The 22,349-nt window shown below is 47.2% G+C and overlaps 1 protein-coding gene across 1 annotated transcript in view; it reads right to left on the bottom strand.

Moving 5' to 3' along the window:
• Nucleotides 1-14,704: 14,704 nt before the first annotated feature.
• Nucleotides 14,705-22,349, bottom strand: part of LOC138569640 (zinc finger MYM-type protein 1-like) — a 122,702-nt gene continuing 115,057 nt past the window's right edge. The window contains exons 2-3 of the mRNA XM_069647790.1: nt 19,579-19,686; nt 14,705-18,754 (exon numbers count right to left, since the gene is read on the bottom strand). Coding sequence (XP_069503891.1) covers nt 15,807-18,641 — 2,835 coding nt within the window. The 5' untranslated portion in view covers nt 18,642-18,754; nt 19,579-19,686 and the 3' untranslated portion in view covers nt 14,705-15,806. The remainder of the gene's footprint in view (nt 18,755-19,578; nt 19,687-22,349) is intronic.

Raw genomic sequence — 22,349 nt, 5'->3', positions numbered from 1 at the left:
TTGCATTGTGTAAATGAAAGTCATACATACCCAATAAAAGGTAATTTGCATTAGGCAGAAGATAGGGTTATGGGGGAGGAGACAACAACAACATGGAGCCTTTGTTAGTTTAACGTAATTGCATGGTTGTGCATATTAATCGTCAAAAAATTCTGTATATATCTCAAAAGTGTGTTCAAATTACCTTTATAGTTTCCTGTTGTGCCTAGCACCTTTCTAAAGTGAACAACTCTCTGCGTGCAACAATTCCACCGCCCGTATTCTAAATAGAAAAGATAACAAATATTCAAATAATTGCTGTATGGACAATCCTACGTCCTGTTAAGTTCCTTTAGAGTATGGGGTTCAGACTCACCCGTTGTTATTTGCTTGCGTGTGTATAATCTCTGAGCGACCGATGCTGCGTTCAATCCGTGCAACGTGTGTGCTGTTCTCGTAAACCTGTGCCCCGTAGGGAAACAGTGGATAAGCTTCTATGCGGTTACTTAGGCAACCTCGTTCAGCGTGAGCTGTCACGTGGCTCCTAGTCTGCGTGACGACGTCTCGCGTCTCCCGTCCCTATGGGAACAGAGAGGCCGGACGATCTGGTGTAGGGTAATGTAAGTACTCTCACTGTTTTTGTAAATAATCAAATACTTATCTCTAATTTCAGATGTTAAATGTCAATGAACAGTTGTGTTCAAAAACATCGTAGAAAGTCGAAAAGTACTAATTAGCCTCTGAGTGCAGATTCCTGACGCTACCCCTTAAAGCGTACGCTCACGCGTGGCACCTGGCCTGCGTTGCGACGCCTCGCGTCCCGTGTCCCCATGGCAACGGGGAGACGGGATGACCGGGGTCTCATTCATCTATAGAATTACATATAAGCTTACCCTTTGATGTGTACACTTGCCTATGTCATCTTAGTGTGGCTGTCAGTGTCAAAACGCAGAGGTACTCCTTATGGTATTAACGTGTATTCCCACGTGATGGTTACATATCTATGTTAGATATGTTACACTAAATGTAATCTGGATGTTGATCCATGTTGGCAACATTAGATTACAACATAATGGTAATAGTGAGGTGTTCACAATTTTTTTTTTTATATACACGGAAAAATGTCTATTTAATGAACAACAGTAGTAGTTACTCTTAGCATGCACATTGCACATAGTACAACAACAATTTAAGTGAATCCTCCAAGAGGACCCATGTTATCTGCGTCCCATCGATACTGTGCTTCCTTATTATATGTCGTCAACCATTGACTTTCCACAGTGGATGTGTCCATGTTGGTGTCCCTCTCACACCTCCACAGTCTTTAGCATGCTTATAGGAAACATGCCCAATTTATCTCTTCGTTCATTCCTCGCGGGGTAAGACACCCCAAAGCTTCGATCCAATAACACTCTCTTCTATCTAATTTTGTTTGTATGTTCTCGTGAGGATCATTACTCCAAACTACCTCCAACACCATGAACCGGATTTGTGTCAAATTGTGTCTCTCTTTGATCCAATGTCTTGCGACTGCAGAATTCAAATTTTTATTCCGTATACACGAGCGGTGCTCGTTCCAACGGAGTTTGGCTTTTCTTTGGGACTGACCCACATAGAATTGTCCACAGGGACACTTTATACCGTAGATAATGTTCGGGGTGTCACAGGTTGCAAATGATTTCAACATGATTTTTCTCCCCGTGTGCGGATGGTTGATGACTGATCCTTTCAACACATAACTGCAATTACTACATTGTAGACATGGAAAGGTTCCAACACGTTTAGTATCTGGTTGTTTCTTACGTTGTCTCGTTTGTACCAAACTGTCACGAAAGTTCCTGCTACGTTGGTAGGCAAATGTAGGTGGTTCTTTAAAGAGTTGTTCTGTTTTTTGGTTGCAGGATAGCACTTGCCAGTGCTTTTTAATGATTGATTTAATACGCCCACTTTGCGTGGAGAATCGCGTGACAAATACCAGTGACGGTTCCGTTTTTACTTTCCTTGCAGCTGTGAGTAGTTTGTTTCTGTTTGTCTGGTCCACCTTGTGTTTGGCTTCTGTTATCTCTTCCTCCTTGTATCCACGTTTCAAAAATTTCTCACCCATTACATGAAGCTCTTTGTCATAGTCTCTCAGATCACTGATGATCGTTTCACTCTGAGCATCTGACTGTATGGTAGGTTTTTGATCAAATTCGGTTCATGAAAACTTAATCTGTGTAGTAGATTATTACGATCTGTTGTTTTCGTGTATATGTTGGTTTTGTATTCGTGTTCCATAGATTCCAATTTAACGTCCAAAAAATGAATGCTTTTTTCAGAGTATTCGTAAGTGAACTGGATTTTTTCATTGATTGTATTAAGGTATGTAAAGAATTCCATTAAGTCTATCTCTGTACCTGTCCAAATCCCAAATATGTCGTCTATGAAACGAACCCAAATGGCCAAATGTGACTTCCATCTTTGCTGACTTAGTATGTGATCGGACTCAAATTTGTGCATAAATGTATTGGCATATGAGGGGGCCATTGTGGCTCCCATAGCAGTTCCTGTTATTTGCATGTAAAACTGTTTGTAGATATAAATTGTAGTAAGATGATGATGAATTCCTTATTCGCTTCCATCTCTCCTGTGTTTAAGAGTAACCATTCAATTGCTTCAATTCCTGAGTCATTTGATGTGCGCTGCCATTGGCAACTCATTTAAACAATCTACCAGCATCGGCTAATTCATTTATCAACATAGAATCCTTCTATTATAATTTTAGGAGAATCTAGGAGTTCTTATCCTGAACTTCTCCAGAGTACATCTATAAAATCCCCCATCTGATAGTGCTTTCTCGTGTATTATCATCTCCTTATTAGGACTTTCATACCCTTCAGTTAGGTTAGCCCACTATAGGCATTCCATTGTTCGGTGGTTCTATCATGGGGCAGTGCATAGTTGTGGCCTCTGGTAATAACCAGTCTATACCTGGAAGTTAATATGTTACTTGGCATTTGGCCTTGATAGAGTGGGCCTTCCTATACACAGTAGTATAATCAAACAGAGCTTGTAATGTTACAGGATTGCTCAGATCCTCCAGGATATTGAGGCATGAAATGGCACATTTTGCAACACATACCTTTTATTTATTACATCATTTTTACAGCACATTTGTTATTTAATGGAGGGTGCAAGATTGGCACATTGCAGGAAAGAGGCAGTGTGCAAGGCTACAATAGAGCCAAGGTGTCATTATTTCTACATTTTTGTATCAATTAAATAGGAAGAATCCCAGATGTCTCTGGCTTGGGAGAACAATGTTTGTTTTGGCTATGTTTTTTGGTTTAATTTGCATGCCTATTTAATATTATTTACGGTATTGATCATTATAAGTTGCAATGCTGAAAATATTCCCCTTTATGTTCTCCAATCCCCCAAACACCCACACACCTCTCTCACCAACACACCTCACACGTCTCACCAATTTCCCCATCACAACTTGTATTCCTGAACCTCTCACCCAGTCACACTGCCAAGCGACAATTTGCACTCTCCAGTCCCTGCCAAACTCCAAACCATACTCCCAACTCACACCTTACGCTCTCCAATTTCTCCTGCAGTATACAGTCCTTCACTCTTTCATGCTACTTCTGTATCTTGCATCAATTCTCCCATTCTATCGCACTCTTCCCTCATCCTTTCTCCCAATCTGCAGCTCACTGCCACTTTAAAGCCAACCCCTCTCTGTTTTTGGCCCCCTGACCTCCCTAAACCAAAGCACGCTCTACTTTCTGTACCTCTGCTCCCACTCTAATTTCTGCCCCATCGCCCCACTGCTTCCTCTCTGCTCTCTTTCCCACCTCTTCCCTCTGATCCACTGCTCTCTCTCTGCTCTCTTGCCTACCACCCCTGAGCTCCCCCATCACTCCCCCTTTTTCTCCTTTCCCTCTCACATTGTGACCATTTTTTAAATTTATGAAAACTGTAGATTTTGGCCCAGATCCTCAAAAAATGGGACATCTTATAATAGACCAGAGGATATGCTATTTTAGATAACCAATTTTTGCAAATGAGCAGGTCACCTTATTCTCAAAGGTGACCTGCACATTTCCATGGGGTCGAGCTGTAGCGCAAATGATGTGCTGGGCCACCGCCTTCATTACGTTTGTGTTGGAAGCTCCCTCTCGACAATGTTCTACAGGCTCCCCACACATTTCACATTCGGGCCGGCCACTGTAAAATGCGACCCAAAAAGCTCACATTTCTAGTGGGCGTATAGGGTTGCCTACAATTTCTGCACATTTAAAAGCACATCTTGTCAATTTGGGATGCGCTTTTAAATGTGCAGAAATGCCCCAGGGTTTGCGCAAAGGGGTGAAAAAGGGCATCTGAATGGGCACATATAAGAGGCGCCCATTCAGATTTGTTTTTTTTGGATTGGGCTGCTCTTTTCTTTTTGTGCAAGTGATCTGATGTGGTTGCGCATTTCATTTCTTGAGTAAAAAAAAAGTTTTGAGAAACTGGGCCCTTGAGGTTTTTTTTTTCATGTTTGTTTTTGCAAAAACTGACATTTTGCGCTTTTTCAAAAAAAAAAAACAGCTGTTTTCTCTGCATTTTACGGGATCACAAAATAGCTATAAGCTGGACGGCATTACATGTTCTTTTTTTTTGGATAAAACATTTTATTGTGTTTTATGACATAAACGAGACAACCACCAAACAAGGGGGTGATAATAGAACACCCACAAAATGAAAATAAAAAACGAAACATTTAGAAGCACTCCAGGACAGCACCTTCAATCGCAAGTTCACATAGTGTTTTAAGTAACACAAACCACCATGACCCGCTCGACCACCCTCCCCCCAACCATCCATTCCCGTTGTAATCACCATTGTCTCTGGTTATCAAGGTCCAGTCTCTCCCCACTCCCCCCAAATTTTGGATGCCTTGGCCGGGCATCCTCGTGCGCCATAAACCCGGTGCTCCATCATGGCACATGAGTCCATATCGACTATCCATTATTCAAGTGTCGGGGGGGTCAGGTACTCCCCACTTTTGCGCAATGTTGCGCTTCATGAGGGCCGCCGCAGTGTTCAATAACAGTTTTTCCCATTTGCTAGAATCAGACATGTCAGGTAAGCCCAGAATTAGAACTCTCGGGTCCAGCTCAATAGGACAGGTGAGTGCCCTGGACAGTTCCGTGCAACAGGCATTCCAGTAGGTGCGGATCCGGGGGCATGACCACAGGATATGATAGAAGGTGCCTTCCTCCTCCCCACAGCGGAGGCAGTTCAGATTTGTTGCCCTCTTCCAACTATATAAAACGGTTCAAGGGTGGTATACTCTATGCAGGATTTTGAGTTGCACCAGTCTGAGCTTAGAGGAGATGGCCACCTCTTGCGGATGCATTAGGACCTGGATCCAGTCCTCTGGGTCTATCTCAGCCACATCTCTTTCCCATTTGGTCTTTAGTCTTGATAACTCGGGGGTAGCGAATGATGTGATGGCGTTGTAGAGAGTGGATGTGCATTTACTGGGGATATGCGCGGGGATCATATTGCGTTCTATCGGTGTATAGTCAGGGACTGTGCCTTCTAGAGGTATATGGATCCGCAGGGCATGGGTCAGCTGCATAAAGTGATATCGTTCAGTTGTGGGCAATTGGAATTTGCACTGCATGTCCTCAAACAAGGCCACTTTCCCATCTCTGAGGATATCTCCCACCTTCAGGATTCCCGCCCTCACCCATCGCTGCCATGGTTCAAGTTTCCCAATTTCCTGAAGGTTACTATTTAGTCATAGGGGTTACGCTGCAGTTATTTTATTTCCTCACCCAACAACACGTGTGCCTGTCTCCAGATGGTAGTGATGTGGGCCTTGATTGTGGGCAGTGGGGGGTCTCCGTGGGGACTGGTATAGTACCTGCAGTGGGTCTGTGCCCTCCATATGTTCCACTTCAGCCCGGATGTGAGGTAGTGCCCGATCCCCATGAAGCAGATCATTGACTACCGCCAGTTGTGAAGCCCAGTAGTAGGTCTGGAGGCGGGGCACACCAATCCCCCCTCCCAAACCAACCTCTGCAGAGTGCTTAATGCCACGCGTGACTGGCCCCCCCCCATATGAGTTCCCTGAGGAGGGTTTCAGTGTGGGTGAATTCGGAGGTGGAGATCATGAGTGGGGCGTTCTGCAGGACATACAAGAATCTGGAAGTGACATCATTTTGAAGAGTGCAGCACGCCCCATGAGGGTCAAAGGGAGAAGCTTCCAGTGGTGAACGTCCCTAGCGAACCTGTCTATAATCAGTTGGAGTTTCTGCATTACATATTTGGTTAGGTCAGATGCTATCCAGATCCCCAGGTATTGAATGCCCTGTCTATCAAACCGGTATGGACATCTCATGGAGTCGACCCGCTCTCCCCACTTCACCAGGAAAAGTACGGATTTCCTCCAGTTAATTCTCAATCCGCTAAATTCCCCATAGGTGATGAGCATCTGGTTTACTATGGGGCAATTCCGGACCAGTTCAGCCAGGTATAGCAGAAGGTCATCAATATAGAGAGAGACACGGTCCTCGTGCCCCTCGGGCCATCTGAATCTCATCCATGCCCCGCTCTGGCAAAGCCACAGTGCTAGCGGTTCAATCGCAAGGGCGAAGAGGAGGTGGGAGGGGGGGCACCCTTGTCGCGTGCCTCTGCCTAGGGGGAAGGATCGGTAGGCCCACCCATTCACTTTGACTTCTGCCTGGATGTTTGTATATAACAGTTTTACCCAACCTAGAAAGCTCTCTCCAAACCCCATACGGGTCATGATTTCCCACAAGCTGTCCCACCGGATTGAGTCAAATGCCTTTTCAAAATCTATTGCCAACAAGGCGAGCGGGGCATCAAGAATAGGGGCCCATTCGAGCGCCAGGTGGAGTCGACGCAAATTCATTCGGGTTGATTTGTGGGGCATAAAGCCACACTGATCCGGGTGTATCAGCGTGTCCGCCACCAGTTGGAGCCGGTTGGCTAGGAGTTTGGCCAGGACCTTGGCTTTGCCGTTAATCAGCGAGATCGGCCTATAAGAGGCACAATGCTCCTGGGGTTTATCAGGCTTGGGGATAACCACTATGGTTGCTTTGCACAGATCATCTGGAAGGGAACCCTTTTCCCGGGCAGCTAACAACATCCGATGCAGGGGAGGCGCTGTGTTATTACCCCCTAGTTTCTGCCAGGTTTCAGCCGGGAACCCATTTGGGTCTGGGGTTTTCCCGGCTGCAGTTGTCCAAGGGCTTCTATTATTTCATCCTCTGAAAGCTCGGAGTCCAGCATCTCCCTTTGTTGAGCCGACAGAGTGGGGATTACCACACCATCTAGGACGGTCGGGTCCAGGGGTAGAGTTGGGGCTTGGTATAATTTGGCATTGAATTGGGCAAAGGCCTCCGCTATCTCAGCGTCTGACCGGCATCTCACCCTGCGGGGTGATGATCTCCCGAACACAGCGCTGTCCCTCATCCCTTTTCTCCAGCCACGCCAGCATCTTCCCCGCTTTATCCCCCAGCTCATATACCCTAGCCTTGGATTCCCAGTGAGCCTGTTTGGCGTTATCTAACATAAGGTTTTGGAGGTATTCAGTGGCGCGTTTAAGGGACGTGTGGGTCCGTGGGGTAGGATTAAGGGTGTGTTCATTCTCTTGGTGAGTTACCTCCGTTTCTGCCTCAGTTATCTTCCGGAGCCTCTCCTTTCTCTTATTTGCCGTCCAGGAGATTATCTCTCCCCGCAGCACGGTCTTATAGGCCTCCCATAACACTATCGGGTCATTATCGCCAGTGTCATTAATCTCAAAGTATTCAGACGAGACTTCTGTGAGGCGGTCAACTAGTTCCGGGAGGCCCAGATAATAGGTATTCAGTGAGTGGTCCGAGATTCCCCGGGGGAGCAGGTCCACTGAAAGTATTCTAAAGAGATCCGTGTGGGGTACGAATAGGTAATCAAGCCTGGAGAGGGAGGCGTGGGCCCCGGAGTGAAACAAGTAACCTCTGGTCCCCAGGTGCAGTTCCCGCCATCCGTCACAGAGACCCAGGGCAGACACAAAGTTGGACAGCTTCGTGGGAAGGTGCGGATTGCATTGTCTAAGGTGGGAGCGGTCTAAGGTGTTACACATGACATCGTTAAAATCGCCACCCAGGAACCACTTATCAGGTTGGTGTTTGCCCATAAGGGTGGTCAGGTCATCGAGAAGTTCCTGCCCCAGTCCAGGTGGGGAATAGATCAAGACTAACCCAAATGTTTCCCCCCAGAGTGTCCCCAGCGCCATCACGTAGCGTCACGAGGGTCCTGTTCTAGTACCTGCAAGGCAAACGGGACACGTTTCTGTATAATAATAAGAGTGCCTCTGGACACCATGGAATATCCTGCATGACAATTTCTCAGTTGGGACGGAGAAAAAATGTGCACTGTGTCCCAGCAAGGGGCGTTTCAGTAAGCAGGGCCACATCGGGGGAGTGTCTGGAGAGTAGCTGCTTAACCAGGCGCCTTTTAATCGTGGAGCCCAACCCGTTCACATTCCAGGTGAGGACCCTAAGGGATTTGGGGCGCGTGGTCATGGACGAGTGAGATTGGTAAGATGGCATCTAACAGGATTGTCGGAGGGGGGGGAAGGCAGCACGCGCGGTACATGGTGGCATGGTGCAAGATAGACAAAGATTGATGGTGGAAGAGCTACTTGTGTGTGATGCGGTCCCAACTGGCCAGGAACCATATCATCCCCTGATAAATACCGGGGAAGGTTGATCCTGGGGTAAAAAACTAATTCTTCCCAATAAACCCCTCCCTCCCACACCCTATACTCCTCCCCAACACGAAGTACCTGTCGCCCAAACATTGCTGACAATCAAAAAAGGTAGAGCGTCAGCTTAAACAGTCCTTGTTAAAGTTCAACTAGAAAACTTGGGGGGGGGAGTTGTTACATTTTCTTTCCCCTTGAAAGCCCCAATGGGAGAGTAGCAACCTCCCGCTTACCGCATTATAAGTATATGAGCCGCCCTTGGTGGCCCCGCAAGGCCCAACTGTGGTATTGTCCATAAGGAGGTTGCACGCCAGGCAGGAGGCTGGTCCCTCGACAAGAGTCAGGGCGGGAGTTCATCTCCCACATTCATTGGTGGGTCTGCCAGCGGTGGTTGGTCCGGCCTGCGGCGCTGGTCCGGTGGCAACCTGGGATTTCCATTTCTACTGCCTCGGTGTATGGACCAGTCCCCCTCGATGTGCTGCTCCGCCCAGCGCCATGCCTCACTGGGATTATCAAAGTGGACTGTTGTGCCTTTATGGTAAATTTTCAATTGTGCGGGGAAGAGCAGCCCGTATTTGACTCCCAGTGCCTGCAATTGCCTTTTAAGCTTCCTAAAGGATTGCCTCGCCTACTGTACCTCCTTCGTGTAGTCGGGAAAGAAGGCCAGTCTAGACCCATTGAAGGTGATTGTGCCCTTAGATCTTGCAAGCTGTAGCAGAGCATCCCGATCCTGGTAATTTAAGAATCTCGCTATTACAGTGCGTGGAGGAGCGCCGGGCATTGGCCTACCTGCAGGCATACGATGTGCCCTCTCAATAGAGAAGAATTTTGAGAAGGACCACAGGTCGAATAGGTCTGTTAGTAGTTGTTCCAGAAAGAGTTCTATGCAGTGTCCCTCTTCCTTCTCGGGGATACCAAGAATGCGGACGATGTTCCGCCTGGATCTTCCTTCGCCTTCCTCCACCTTAGCTTCCAGGGTCTTGAGTGTGGCCGAGACTCCGTGGAGTTGGTGTTGCACATTGCGAAGGCCGTCTTTCGTAGTCGAAATGCGCTGCTCTGCTTCCCCAGTGCGTGTGGACAGTTTCTGCAGATCATGTCTGAGGAGGGAGACATCTAGGCTTATTCGGTCTATCTTTTGCTCCATAGATGAGCGGGATCCGCAATGACGGCCATAACGTCTTTAAGAGAAAGCGTGTGTTCAGTGTCTGTGTCATCCGAGTGCTGCGGTGGAGGATCCGCAATCTGTGACGAAGGGACAGTGTATTGCTCAATCCTATTCTGCATAGTGGACTTCCTCGTCTTTTCTTTGCCCATGGTCGCCGCCTGGCCTGGCAGCCGTGGTTTTACAGCCGCACTCCTGTCGGGATCTCAGTGGGTGCTGGCTGGGTCGGTCCCACCACCCAGTCGCGTAGTGGTGGACCAGCGAAATTGCCCTTTTTATTAGATGCTGCAGTGCCGGGCCCTCTTCCTGCCTCCTTCGATCTTAGAGGTGCTAGATTTTGTCCAAGAGGATCAGGGTGTTGTCCATTGGTTATGCCCGCTGCCACTGGGCACTCAGGCTTTACTTGGTCTGAGGCGCAGTTGGCTGCACCGCCCAGCGCATGCGATTAGGGCTCCATCGCGTACGTGTGCCACAGCAGTACAAGAGGTGACGTGTTCGGGGGGCAGAGTCCATTGGTTATACAAGTGGTGTTACACACTACCGCCAATTCAGGCCGTGGTGATCTGTGGAGGCGGCTTGGTATTCTGGAGCTTTAGGGTATTTGCCGTGTCGTGTATAGCGAGCTGTGTTTCTGTTGGGGCCTGGACATAACCCCACTATCCTCCCCACGGCACTTCCAGGCCCAACCGGCGATTCACTGTGTCGCAGTCCACTCACTGTGTGTTATAAGGTTATAGTGACCCACTCCTTGGGTACCTGCTGTGGTCGCAATTGTTCGAGCGTCGATTGTAGACCCAGTGGTGAGGGTGTTGTAGCCCCCTCACTCTTCTCAGAGGGGGGTTAGTGCTGTGGATACTAGTTAGTGGCACGGAGTATGGCTTACAGGGCGCCCCGGACAAGGCAGTTCATGGGGCACAAGGCAGGTTAGTGTCTCTCCAAAAAGGGAAAATTTGGAGCCGTATGGGATCTCCTCGGTGAGTCTGCGCTATTGTTTCCCCTATTGCAGAGCGCTGCTGGTCTCCAAATCCCTCTGCGCCGTGGCGATACTCTGATCCCTGGAGGGGCACCCCTGCCGGATGACACCCCGAGCTGGGGCCGGCACAGGCTGAGGACCGGGGAGCCGCTCGTATCTCGCCCAGCTCCAGCTCCGCTGTAAGGCGGTGAAGCCACCCGCTGAAGGCAGTTAGTGTCCCGGGGAGAGGGGGAAGGGAGCCCATCGGTGTTCGGGCACATGGGCTGGCAAGGACACTCACCCGCTGGGCCACACCTCAGTCCTTCCTGCGCAGATCGAAGCCAGCAAACAGCCCCACAGGGCCGGGGCGGGATCTCACTTGCAAGGCGACGGCCACTCCGAGTCCGCCGGAGACACGCGACTCCTCCCGCTCAGCCCCTCGCCCGGGGTCGCGGGCAGGCACCCGGCCGGAGCAGCCCTCGGGCAGAAGAAATACTCCTCCGTGCAGGTTTCAGAGGGGACCCAGCGAAGGCCAAGACAGCGCCGCTCCACACCGTCGGCGCCAAGCATAGGATCGCTGCGCCTAGGCAGCCATCTTGGAAGCACACCATTCGGCCCCGCACCCAACTTCGCCTCGGCATTGCTCCGCACCCGGCAGCCGATTTCTTCCGTCCCGCAGTCCAGATGGGCACGATGATGCCCGCTGTGAATAGTGGTTACTTGTACACCCCGCAGTTAGCGGCAACAGGCGATTTTAACAGGATTACTGCGGCGGTTGCGGGAGCGACGAAGACCTACGTCCTCCTCATCGCGCTGTTGGCCAAGCCCCCCGGCATTACATGTTCTTATCACCTATGAGAGGGTTTCCAAATGTCTTGAGTCCCAATGTCATATGCGAGCAGTGTATTGCACTTCTGTGTTATGTGCCTGTTATAGATATGTTATACCCATTTGTTATGCTATCTATACTTATTGTTTGATCTTGTTACATTCAATGCTTTCGTTTTAGCCCAGCTTGATCACTCTTTGGCATAAAAATAAGCTCTTGTTCTTTTTTAAAAAGATAATCCTTATGTGAAATCCCAAGTCTTAAAGATAGCGTTCAGGTGGCATGGAGCCATCGGGCCCAGACGCGCTCCAATTTGCAGCTCCAAGAGTTTATAAATTGTACTAGATTACTGAACCTCACAAAAGAACCTGGTTTGTTTGCTCAGTTTTCAATCTTGTACAATATCTTTTTGGGTGCTCCTCTTAGAAAGTGGTAAATAATGAGTTTTGAACCAGTAAATTATGCTCTACGGAACATTTCAGTCACCTGAATATAAAAGTGCTGAGATGTTCATTGAAGGAAGAGAAAGAAATTCTGAAAGCAGAGATTTCCTGTAGGCTCTGTCAGGAACGTGCTTGAGATACTCAAGGCTGAAATGTTGCTCCTTGTAGAAGTTACTCAACTCTCTTTGTGTGAGTGGTAGTAAAAAGATGATGAAAAGGTTCTCTGCAGCCCACTGCCCGATGTTCTGTTCGCGAAGCATTCATCGTGGAAATGAGGTTCACTCCTTTCTTGCTGACACTTCTCTTCCTGCACCCCCTTTTCCTTCCAGGCTACATCTTGCTGTCACTCCACTGCCTTACATCTAACGCACACCTTAGCTCACCCCACCCGTATCACTCATAATTCCTACCCGCAATACCAGGGTCGGACTGGCCAAAAAATAGGCATGGGTACCAATAAAAAAGCCCATCATTGTGGATCACTTTTCATTACCGTTTGCCAAGAACCCGTTCAGTAGTACCGGGAAGCACAGTTTTAGTAAACCATTTGGACATTGGTGAATTTTAAGGCACTTTCTGTCAAATCTTTAGAGTACATTAACTCATTAAACGAGCCTGCACTGGCTCACAAAAGTGCCTCATGCTAACCAGATAGGCCAGCCCTTCGGGCTTTGCCTTGCTACCCTATAGGCCAGTCCGACACTGCGTGTCACCGCCTCAAACCTATGGGTCTTCCTTCGTACCTCGTTCTGTTGATCAAAGGACAATGGCATGTAGCGTGATAAGTTGAAGATCTTCCACATTCAACTGTCAGGGACTCTGTAGGGTGATATCATGAATTAATCAACCATAATTATCGTAATTAACGGTAAATGTTTACCTCATTACCTCATTCTGATCGAAAAACTGGAAAATCCTAAAAGACCCTTTTAGTTACTTATTGTGTTCGCCTGTGGAAAACCTAATCATTGGTACTGTACACAACACGAAAGCCTACCTTTGTCCGTGGAGTGAGTTACAGAAATAGTAAAAAAAAAGATGTTCAGTTATGCCCATGACCGATCTTTGACCTCCGGAGAGAGTATGGCTCGGTATCTGTTATTTGTTCACAGTGCTATGGCAATCGAGGTCTTAGGTTCTGCCGCAGGTCTGCCAGATGCACTCATTCCCAGAAGAACTAGTGTGCTCAACTTTCTGGACCCATTCATGACAACAAAGGGCACAAGGCCTGGTTGTTCACAGAGGACTTGCAGTTATCGTGTCGCCTACCTGTTGCTGTTAGATCATGTTTCTGGGGAGGGGGTCGTTGGGGGCTGCCGGTGCCCCTGACACGGAGAGGGGAGGCCTCTCCGGATTCCAGTACAAACATACATGGGAGACGGGAGATCATTATTCGGAGCTCGCCGCTCCTGGGACCCTCTCTTCAGTACCTTGTGCTTGTAGAAGTTCTTGGTGCTCGACAGTGTAGAGTCGGTTTCAGTGCACTTTGCAGCTTCTACGACAGAGTTGAAGACGGGAGACAACTGCGGGTATCAGGCGGCAGGCAGTTCGGTGAGTGAGGCTGGATGGACGGCTGCAGGCTAGCCTACACGGCAGCTCAGAGTCAAGAATCATTGTCTCAGTGCTGGTTGGCGGGTCTGAAGTGCTGATCGGGGCACCTCAGACAGCATGAGCGACTGCGGTGTCACAACAGTCAGCGGTGCAGTCAGTTGCAGCTGGAGGGGCTCGACTGGCTCAAAAATGTCCTTAAAGATGGCAGGGACGTCATTTCACCAAAATGCCAGGGGTAGCGGAAGTGACATCACAGTGCCACACCCCCAAGAGTGACATCACAGGAAGTGATGTCATTTGACCACACCCCTACAGGAAGTGATGTCATTTGACCACACCCCACAGGAAGTGATGTCATTAGACCACGCCCCCACCATGACATCACAGGAAGTGGCCTAATAAAGCATTATCGCTCAGTGCATTAAGAAAAAAATGGTTACGATATCAGTGTATTCTGACATTTCATACAAGAATGGATCATCATATGTATCAGTGTCAAGGTCCATGTTGCCACGTGAAGTGTATGAACCCCAATCCCCTCTTTATGTGGATCTGCCCTGTTATTTCAACAGGACTACAGAGCGAAATCACATTCTGGGGGGACAGGGACGGATAGGCGGGCACGGGGTGACGGGGATAGGGGAAAGCCAGGATAAAAGGGGAGATTGGAGAATATTTCACCAGAAAACATGTATGGCATCCTCAGTTTTTAATGACTCTTCTGCTTGTGTTATTTTGGCTGCCAAAAGATTAGTTCAAAATGTGTTCAAGGCATACAGTGCATTACTGAGTGATACAAACTTCAGTACCAAAAGCCTCATCAGTCCAGTGCCCAGATTTTATGGGGGAAAAAATCCTGGCTGCATTTTGCATTACTCCCACACTCACCAACACTCTTTATATGCCTAGGTTTCTGTTCCTACATGTTCATTGTCCTCCACACCCCGCACCACAATGGTACACATTCCAACAATTAGTACTATTATATAGATTTTTGGATAATGCCCAACAGTTGCTCTTCCTTCACTCTGATCATAAGACTTAAAATGTAGTTTCTTACCAGATTGAGCAGAACAGTGGCTTGACAGACGTGCCGGTGCTGCTGTTTCAATGGCATGTGAGGTGAAGATTCTGACTCGAAGGCAGGTTGTTGCTTAGGTTACTGGAAACCAGAGGAGAGGTCTGTGAGTGTTCAATGGCAACAGATCAAGAAGACACAGAACTCTGGTAGTGGAGCTGCAGGTGTTTGGCAGAGAAGAGGCTGCAAGTATGGCAGGTGCTGTTTTGAGGTCACAGAACTCTGGTAGTCGAGCTGCAGGTGTTTGGCAGAGAAGAGGCTGCAAGTATGGCAGGTGCTGTTTTGAGGTCACAGAATACTGGCTGTGATGCCGATGGTGCCGGGCTGGTTTTAACAGAGGGCACTGACTGGGTGTGTCTCATCATTGCTTGGTTGACTACAAATCAAGGATACGGTGCTGGCATTGTGAAGACAGAACTGTAGCTGTGGGGTAGCTGGTGACTGGCTTAATGGAAGTTGCTGCTTAGATGGCTCATCATTGCTTCCTTGACTGGAAATGAAGAAGAGCCAGGCGGGAATCGGATAGCAAATGTTTTCATGACACAAGACTCCAGCTGTGCTGCAGCTTCTGGCTGACCTGTCAAGAAGATGCTGATGGAGGCTACTCAGATTCTAAGAGACTGGCGGTTGACAGATGCTTGTGGCTGTGCTACTAGTAGTGCCTGTCTGGCTTCACAGGAAAAGGCTAATTGAATGTCTTGCTGTTGCTTAGACTGAAAATCTGTAGGATGCCGGCGGTGTGGCAGATGATGCCATTTTAAAGACACACATGATGTTTCTGACGTAATGGTCCATTGTTGCTTAGCTCACTGGTAAAAAATAGGATGTTGACTAAACTCAACAGCATACCATGCAGTGTTTTGAAGATGAGACAAACTGGTTGTAGTGCATGAGCGATGTATCATGGCTGACTTCATGAGGAGAAGAGGCTGGTAGTGTAGGAGAGTAGCAGATGGTTTTGAAGACTGTATGTGGTGCTGATTAGGTCTGCGTGACTTGAAAAGAAAGACCTAACTGGAAAATTGAGCTATAATCTAACAGTGTCGAAGAATATAATGGTTCATCTTTTCAGAGGATACCTCCTGTGTCGCATGTCAGCAAATCGGTCAATGGCATCACTCAAATTTACCTCTTCAACCTCCATAGGTTCACATGCCATTACCAACAAATCACTAAGTCTGTTGTCTCCACATCTATTTCGCAAATAGTTTTTAACTCTTTTCAAACAGGAGAAGAACCTCTCATTTGTTGCAGTTGTAATTGGCAATGCAAGAACCAGATCCAACAGATTTAGGACATCAGAAAAGCCTCTTGGAGATTCATTGAGATAGTACCTGACAGAGTGAATACCTGCTAAAGTCTTGCCAGATAAATAGCCCCTTGCAGTGTCAAGCCCTGAATGCAATGCAGCATAATCTACTTGGGGCCCTAGGTAGTGCCGAGCAAGAAGATCTGCAGATGAGTCCTCCAAGAAATGTTTAGCCCTTGGATTGAACATGCCGGCAGCCTTGATAAGCCCCATGTTATCTATAAAACGAGCATCCAACTCTCTTACAAACCTATCCAAGGTGCAGAAAAACACCTCTTGCTTTATCCGTTCAGTCTGTGGCATTCGATCCTCAGAGTGCTCATAATGTCCAGGCCTCTTCCCTACAGTAGTACCAACAAGGTATTCTTTGAGTTTGCTGCACAGTTGGTGGTGCCTTACTGGTAAAGCTCTGCGGTCGTGGTCTTCAACTGTTTCAATACCACATTTTTCTGCCAATTCCGTTGCATCATTGACGATTTTCACCCAATGGCATTCTTGTCTAAGGTTGACGAGGGCAGTTCTTGTCACTTGAATTAGGTGACTCGCATCTGGCAAATCAAGATGCTTTCTCTGAAGTTCATCAGATAACACACGAATCTTTTTCAGAATTGCTTCCATACTTAACAAAGTTAGCAAAAACTCAAAGCACTGCATATTTCGGAGAAGTCCTCTGGCTTCTGAACAAGCCTGCTTGTCACGTTGTTGCGATGATTCTATTAAACTGAGAACAACTATAATGGTTTCAAATCGAGCCTGTATTTTTTTAACACACGCGTACCAATAAAACCATCTAGTGCCACAAAGTCTTTCTAATTCTTGTACTTCCAGACCGCTTTCTGTTTGAGCTTTTACAAAGAGTTCGTGCCGAGGAGAACTTTGTGAAAGGAACACATACACAGCCTGCAAAGTTGAGAAAAAATCCTTCACTGTTTGTATGTTAGTGATAGTTTGCACTAACGCAAGGTTTAGACGATGTGCATGACAGTGAATGTAAACTGCCTGTGGAGCAATTTCTTTTATTTTCGCTTGCACTCCATTGAAACAGCCACTCATAACTGATGCCCCATCATAGCATTGTGCCACACAGTTCTTCCAGTCAAGGCCAGCATCGCGTACAGATTTGTGAATGGCTGCAGCTAAACTGGAGGCATCCAACTTTTCCATGTGGTAACATCCCATGGCTTTTTCCTGAATGTTCCCATCTTGATCTACAAACCGGATCACAAAGCTCATCTGTTCTTTATGCGAAATGTCTTTGGTTTCATCAACCAACACTGCAAAGTGCTTTGTCACTTTCCTAACGATATTCTGACGTATAAGATTTGCCACAACTGAGATCATGTCATTTTGATACTCTGGAGATGTGTAGTGCCCATATCGTCTAGCCATTTTTACTTTAAGAAGTTCATTATTATCAGACAGCAAACGCAATATTGCTATGAAGTTTCCCTTATTGTGGGAGTCTTGCGATTCATCTGTGGCTCGGAAAGCAAGTCCTTGACGACCCAAAACACATACAACCTTTAGTAACTGCAGCACATGTTGACGATTCTCTTCAATCTCTTGGTCCCCAACCTTTTCTAGCATTGACACAATTGAGTGGTGAGGGCCTGTAGTCTGTTGTACACACTTAAAGTCTGCCCAAGCTACAACTGAAGACTTATGCTTATCAGAATCTGAGTGCATCTTTAAAGAACGACGTGTCTTTTCCCATTTAGCGAAGCCAATATCAACAAATGGAACATTGCCACGTGCACGCCCCCCTCCTCCAGAATTAGAACCAAAATGTCTGCATGCAAAGCAGTATACTTTATCTTTCAGAACGGAATACTCCACCCAAGGATATGTTTTGTAGTCTCCGTTAAACTTACGGGAACCAGTTACAGGGTATGTAGGAAGTTTTGGCTGTACAGGGTCACTGCATGGATTTGGGGACAGATCAGTCACCACACTGTCATCTAAATTGGGAGCTGGAGATCTTCTTGGAATGCCCTGCTCAGCTAGACACATCTGCATACTGTTATCGCTCTGCAACCAAGAGCTGCTTGTGCTCTCCCCGAGGAGTGAAATGTCGGGAGAGCAAGCACCAGTGGGAGGATCATCAAACATGCCAATACGGGAAGAACAATCCTCAACATCAGGGTTGAAAGAGCACTCTGCGCTATCCAGGAACGTTGAAGTGTTGCTTGGGTCATCAGCATCACGTGAAACCGTCACAGCAATGTCTGCATGTGAACAAGAGCCTTCAGTGGCCACTACAAATGAAGGAGATGCTATGTCAGCCAAGGAAGGTGGAGCTGTAGACAAAGAGTCAGCATGTGGAGATAGTGAACCAATGTCAGCACATGTAGATGCACTGTCTGCACCTGAAGAAGCAGCTTCGCTGCCAGCAAGAGTTGATGTGCTGGCCGATGGTTGGACAACATGTGCAGCTGTGTTTGAACTGCCACTTGAGTTATCATCAGACCTCTTGCGCTTGCTTGAATCAGAGCCTGGAGTAGGGCCAGCTCCTCTTGCTTTTGGAGAAAACATATCAACGATTGACCTCTGTTTTGGATCCTTGGGTTTTCCTGTAGGTGTAGACATGTTCGTTCTTTTAGTACTGCTAAATCAGAAGCGATTGTTCAAGCAAATGATGGATTCCTCAGTGTCCTCCTGACTTCTTTTGTGCTTCACTCTTCTTTGGAGGACCACTTCCGCTGAATACCAAAGAGGAGACAAATCTGAAATGTATTGCTTTGGCTTACAAGTTTATCACTGTACTCCCTGAAAATAAGCGAGTACGCCCCAAAAAGAAAAACAGATTACAAATACTCCCAACAAAAAATAGGAAACAAACACTGTGGACCCTTAGCCCTTCTTTCACACACACAGTTCCATGGATGTTTGGAGAGGTAGCGCACGTAGTTCCAAAGGAAGAAAGTACTATTATTACTGCTCGATCGGTAGACATGCACATGATCTTTTAATGTGTATGAGTAACTAGGTGCAACATAATTATTAGAAAAACCTTTCAGTTTTTCAGTTAAAGCATTTTTACTTGCTTACAAAATACTGCCGTGGGGAACTAGATTTACATTTTTACTCCCTAAAAATCATTTTACTTCCAAGTTTACAAAATAGGGAATACAATAGTCCCACTTCAAAATCTTATCTGGAGCACTGAGTACATACCTAAGCAGTGATTTCAAGCATTTATTTTCGTAGCTTACTTTTAGGTCAGTCCTATCTGTCAAGGTAATACTTTACATTTGAGAGATTAACAGTTGCAACCTGTTCAAACTCTGCCTCTAAGAAAAAAGGAAACCTGTGGGTCCCAAAAAACTGAAGTGAAGCATGTGTTCAGTGTCATACAGTTTGAAGTTAATTGTGTGCTGTTCTCTGATTAAATGGAAGAGAAACAGCCATCTTTTCTGTTGAAACAACTAGGACAAGGCTGCAATGCATAAATAGAGATGGAATAACAGATCAGATCATTAACATATGCTGTACATTTTCAATATGTTGCTTCACGTTCATTTACCTCTCACAGCGGTCACAGATAAGGCCTGATGTCAGCTGCTCAATGGTGGTACTGTTTGCTGGCGTTGAGAACACAGCAAGGAAGGAACTTCCACACGAAGATGCAGGTCTGAAAATAATAACAAAATATCAGAAAGATTCATTTGTGCAACACCAGACCATATTAATTTTTAATAGAGTTTTAGAGTTCTGGGGTGCACGCATCATGCAGAGACAAACTGGACCACAGAGGCTTTGCACCTGACAGACCTAGAGAATGACTTCAGGCCCGGCAACGATTCATCATTAACCTTCTGTAACTCAGAGGGATGCATGTTATGCACCATTGTCCTAGGATCTCTAGGAACTAGCTCTGTAGGCCGCAGCAGGCCCAGGCTGAGTGTGTGGCTCGGGCAAGGAGCAGTTTACATAATGTCGTGTCACAATGTAAAATCCTAGTTAAATGCATTGCAAAATGTATAGGCTGCAGGCCACAAATGACTTGGATTTCATCTGCCTGTGGTTAATTAAAGCAGTATAATTTGCATAAGCTGTTGCTTTAAGCTGGGCTCAGGAGGGCACATGAACACAGTGGCGAGGGGCAAGGGGCACATGGACACAGTGACGAGGGGCACATCGACACACTGGCTGGGGTCGTGGGCACATGGAACCGGCTATGACTTATCTTACAGCAGGAATTAAAAAGGCCTTCAATCACTCCCCCACATGATCTATAAAAGACAAAATGTAACGTTAGTAAAACGAATTTGGTGCTGCTGGCATCAGCGGCTTGCTTACTTTCCCTAATGTAAAGCCGTTGCCGTGCCAGCACTGAATTCATTATACTAACATGCTTGCCAACCCTACAGATTTAGGCAGTAGGCTACTGCTTTTTAAGCAGTCCTACCGCCTACAGATTTCAGTGACAGACCCCACTGCTTTTTACAGTGGAAGGTAATTTATGTGACTCTAAGGCGGGCTGCAGGACATAGCATGCAACACATTAGTCTGTCTGTACAGTGGGCTGGTAGGTGATTACTTTCATTGGACTCAGACCAATCCAGTGACCTGACAGCTATGTGACTCTGCCCTGCACTCTGGCCAGGACAGGCCTTAGGTGAACCACTATCAAAGGCAAGTGGCAGAGCGTAACACAATCACACTGCATCTGCCTGTCACGTAGTCACTTATTCTGTACTTCAGTTTCTTTCTCCTGACCTTTCCACCTATTTTGGCACCACTTATCTGCTCATTTTGCACACCATGGCATTGCCCCTCTGCTCACCACAGGTTGCCATATTGTAGAGCAACCAACCTCTACAGTGCAAGTCCCCCAGACGAAGGATTGAATGAATGGGGTAAATAGTGAGGGACGCCCATGTATATTGCAGGACCGTGAGAGAATTGGCAACTGTGAGCAATGTGTGGCCTATACACTTCTCAGTGTCCATCAGTCCATGCTGGAAAATATTTAGGGGGGTGGTGGAGCCGCCCTGGAAGAGACATATGCTCAAATGAAGGAAATGGGGTAGGGACAAACATTGAGCAGTGTGGATATTCTGCACACGAACCTAAATTCACTAATGATGGGGAAAGAGCCCAGCCAGGTGAGTAGACTACTGGGCAGCTGGGATTAGGGGAACCAGGCAACGAATGACCTTTGTGGCCAATGGCCGGTGTGGAAGGTGGTGATCCGGTGTGCTGAGCAGTGGAACCCTGCACACCTGCATCTTCTGAATGTGAAATAGGAGTGTCTGAATATCACAACACAGGCGGGGGAACTACAGGCTGAAAGAGGGAGACTATCAGTCACTAGTACGAGTCCTAGAGGCGCTGGTTAAGAATGTATGTGCCGGTGGCAGCTTAACAACATTGCAAGCCGCCGCCGGCACATATTTGCACGTCAGTAAAATGAATTTGGTGCTGCGGCCTGAGACCTGCCGTCGGTACCTGAATTCATTTTACTACATTGCAAAGATATGCCGGCGGCAGCTTGCAGGCCGCCGCCGGTACATATTTGCACGTCAGTAAAATGAATCACATAACATAACACTTTGACCACTGCTTCTAAGCCCTGTACATGAACTGCACTGTTGCTGCCGTAGCTACCCCAGGGCCTCTGGGCAGTATCAGGGCTCCACCTGCAATCTTGAATTCATCGCAGTAGAGTGACAGTCCCGAGGCAAGGTAGTACAACAGGTTAGGTGACACTTACTGAGATGCTTCGATGTGATATCTTCAAATTTAAACGTGTCGAATTCTTATTTACTGCTTTTTTTTACTGATGTTTTTACTGCCAAATGAGGGGGAGAGTAAACCCCGCACCACCACTCCTTTCCTATAGGCCTAACTCCAACCCACCACCCACCATACATTTCAGGCCTTCACGTTTTTGTTCGAATGCATTCTCTAAAATGTGTTCTAAAATGCGCCGTTTGCACGTTAGAGGTTCGGTTGCTTGCTCATAGGGTGGGGGATTGTATCCCCGGACCACCTACTGAAAATGAAAAGGCGGCACCAGTGATCAGTGCTTCACTCAGGCAGGTGTGTGCCGGGTCACCACTAGGGAACTAGGAGACGCAGTATATATGACTTCTTACATACTACTGTCCCCCTCCTAACTTGCAAAAAAACTCTCAAGACACTCCCCAGAAAGGCCCCTACTATCAAACATTGCCTCCTCACCCCTTACACCCATTCAACCGCAAGAGAGCGGGGCTCCGGCTTCACAGTCCATGCCTCCACACTCTGAAACGCGCTCCCTGCCCACCTGCGAGACGAACCATCATACAA

This window comes from Ambystoma mexicanum, chromosome 2q (genome assembly GCF_040938575.1).
Source record: "Ambystoma mexicanum isolate Mex_15411 chromosome 2q, UKY_AmexF1_1, whole genome shotgun sequence".
Lineage (NCBI taxonomy): Eukaryota > Metazoa > Chordata > Amphibia > Caudata > Ambystomatidae > Ambystoma > Ambystoma mexicanum.
This window is presented reverse-complemented; position numbering and strand designations above follow the sequence as displayed.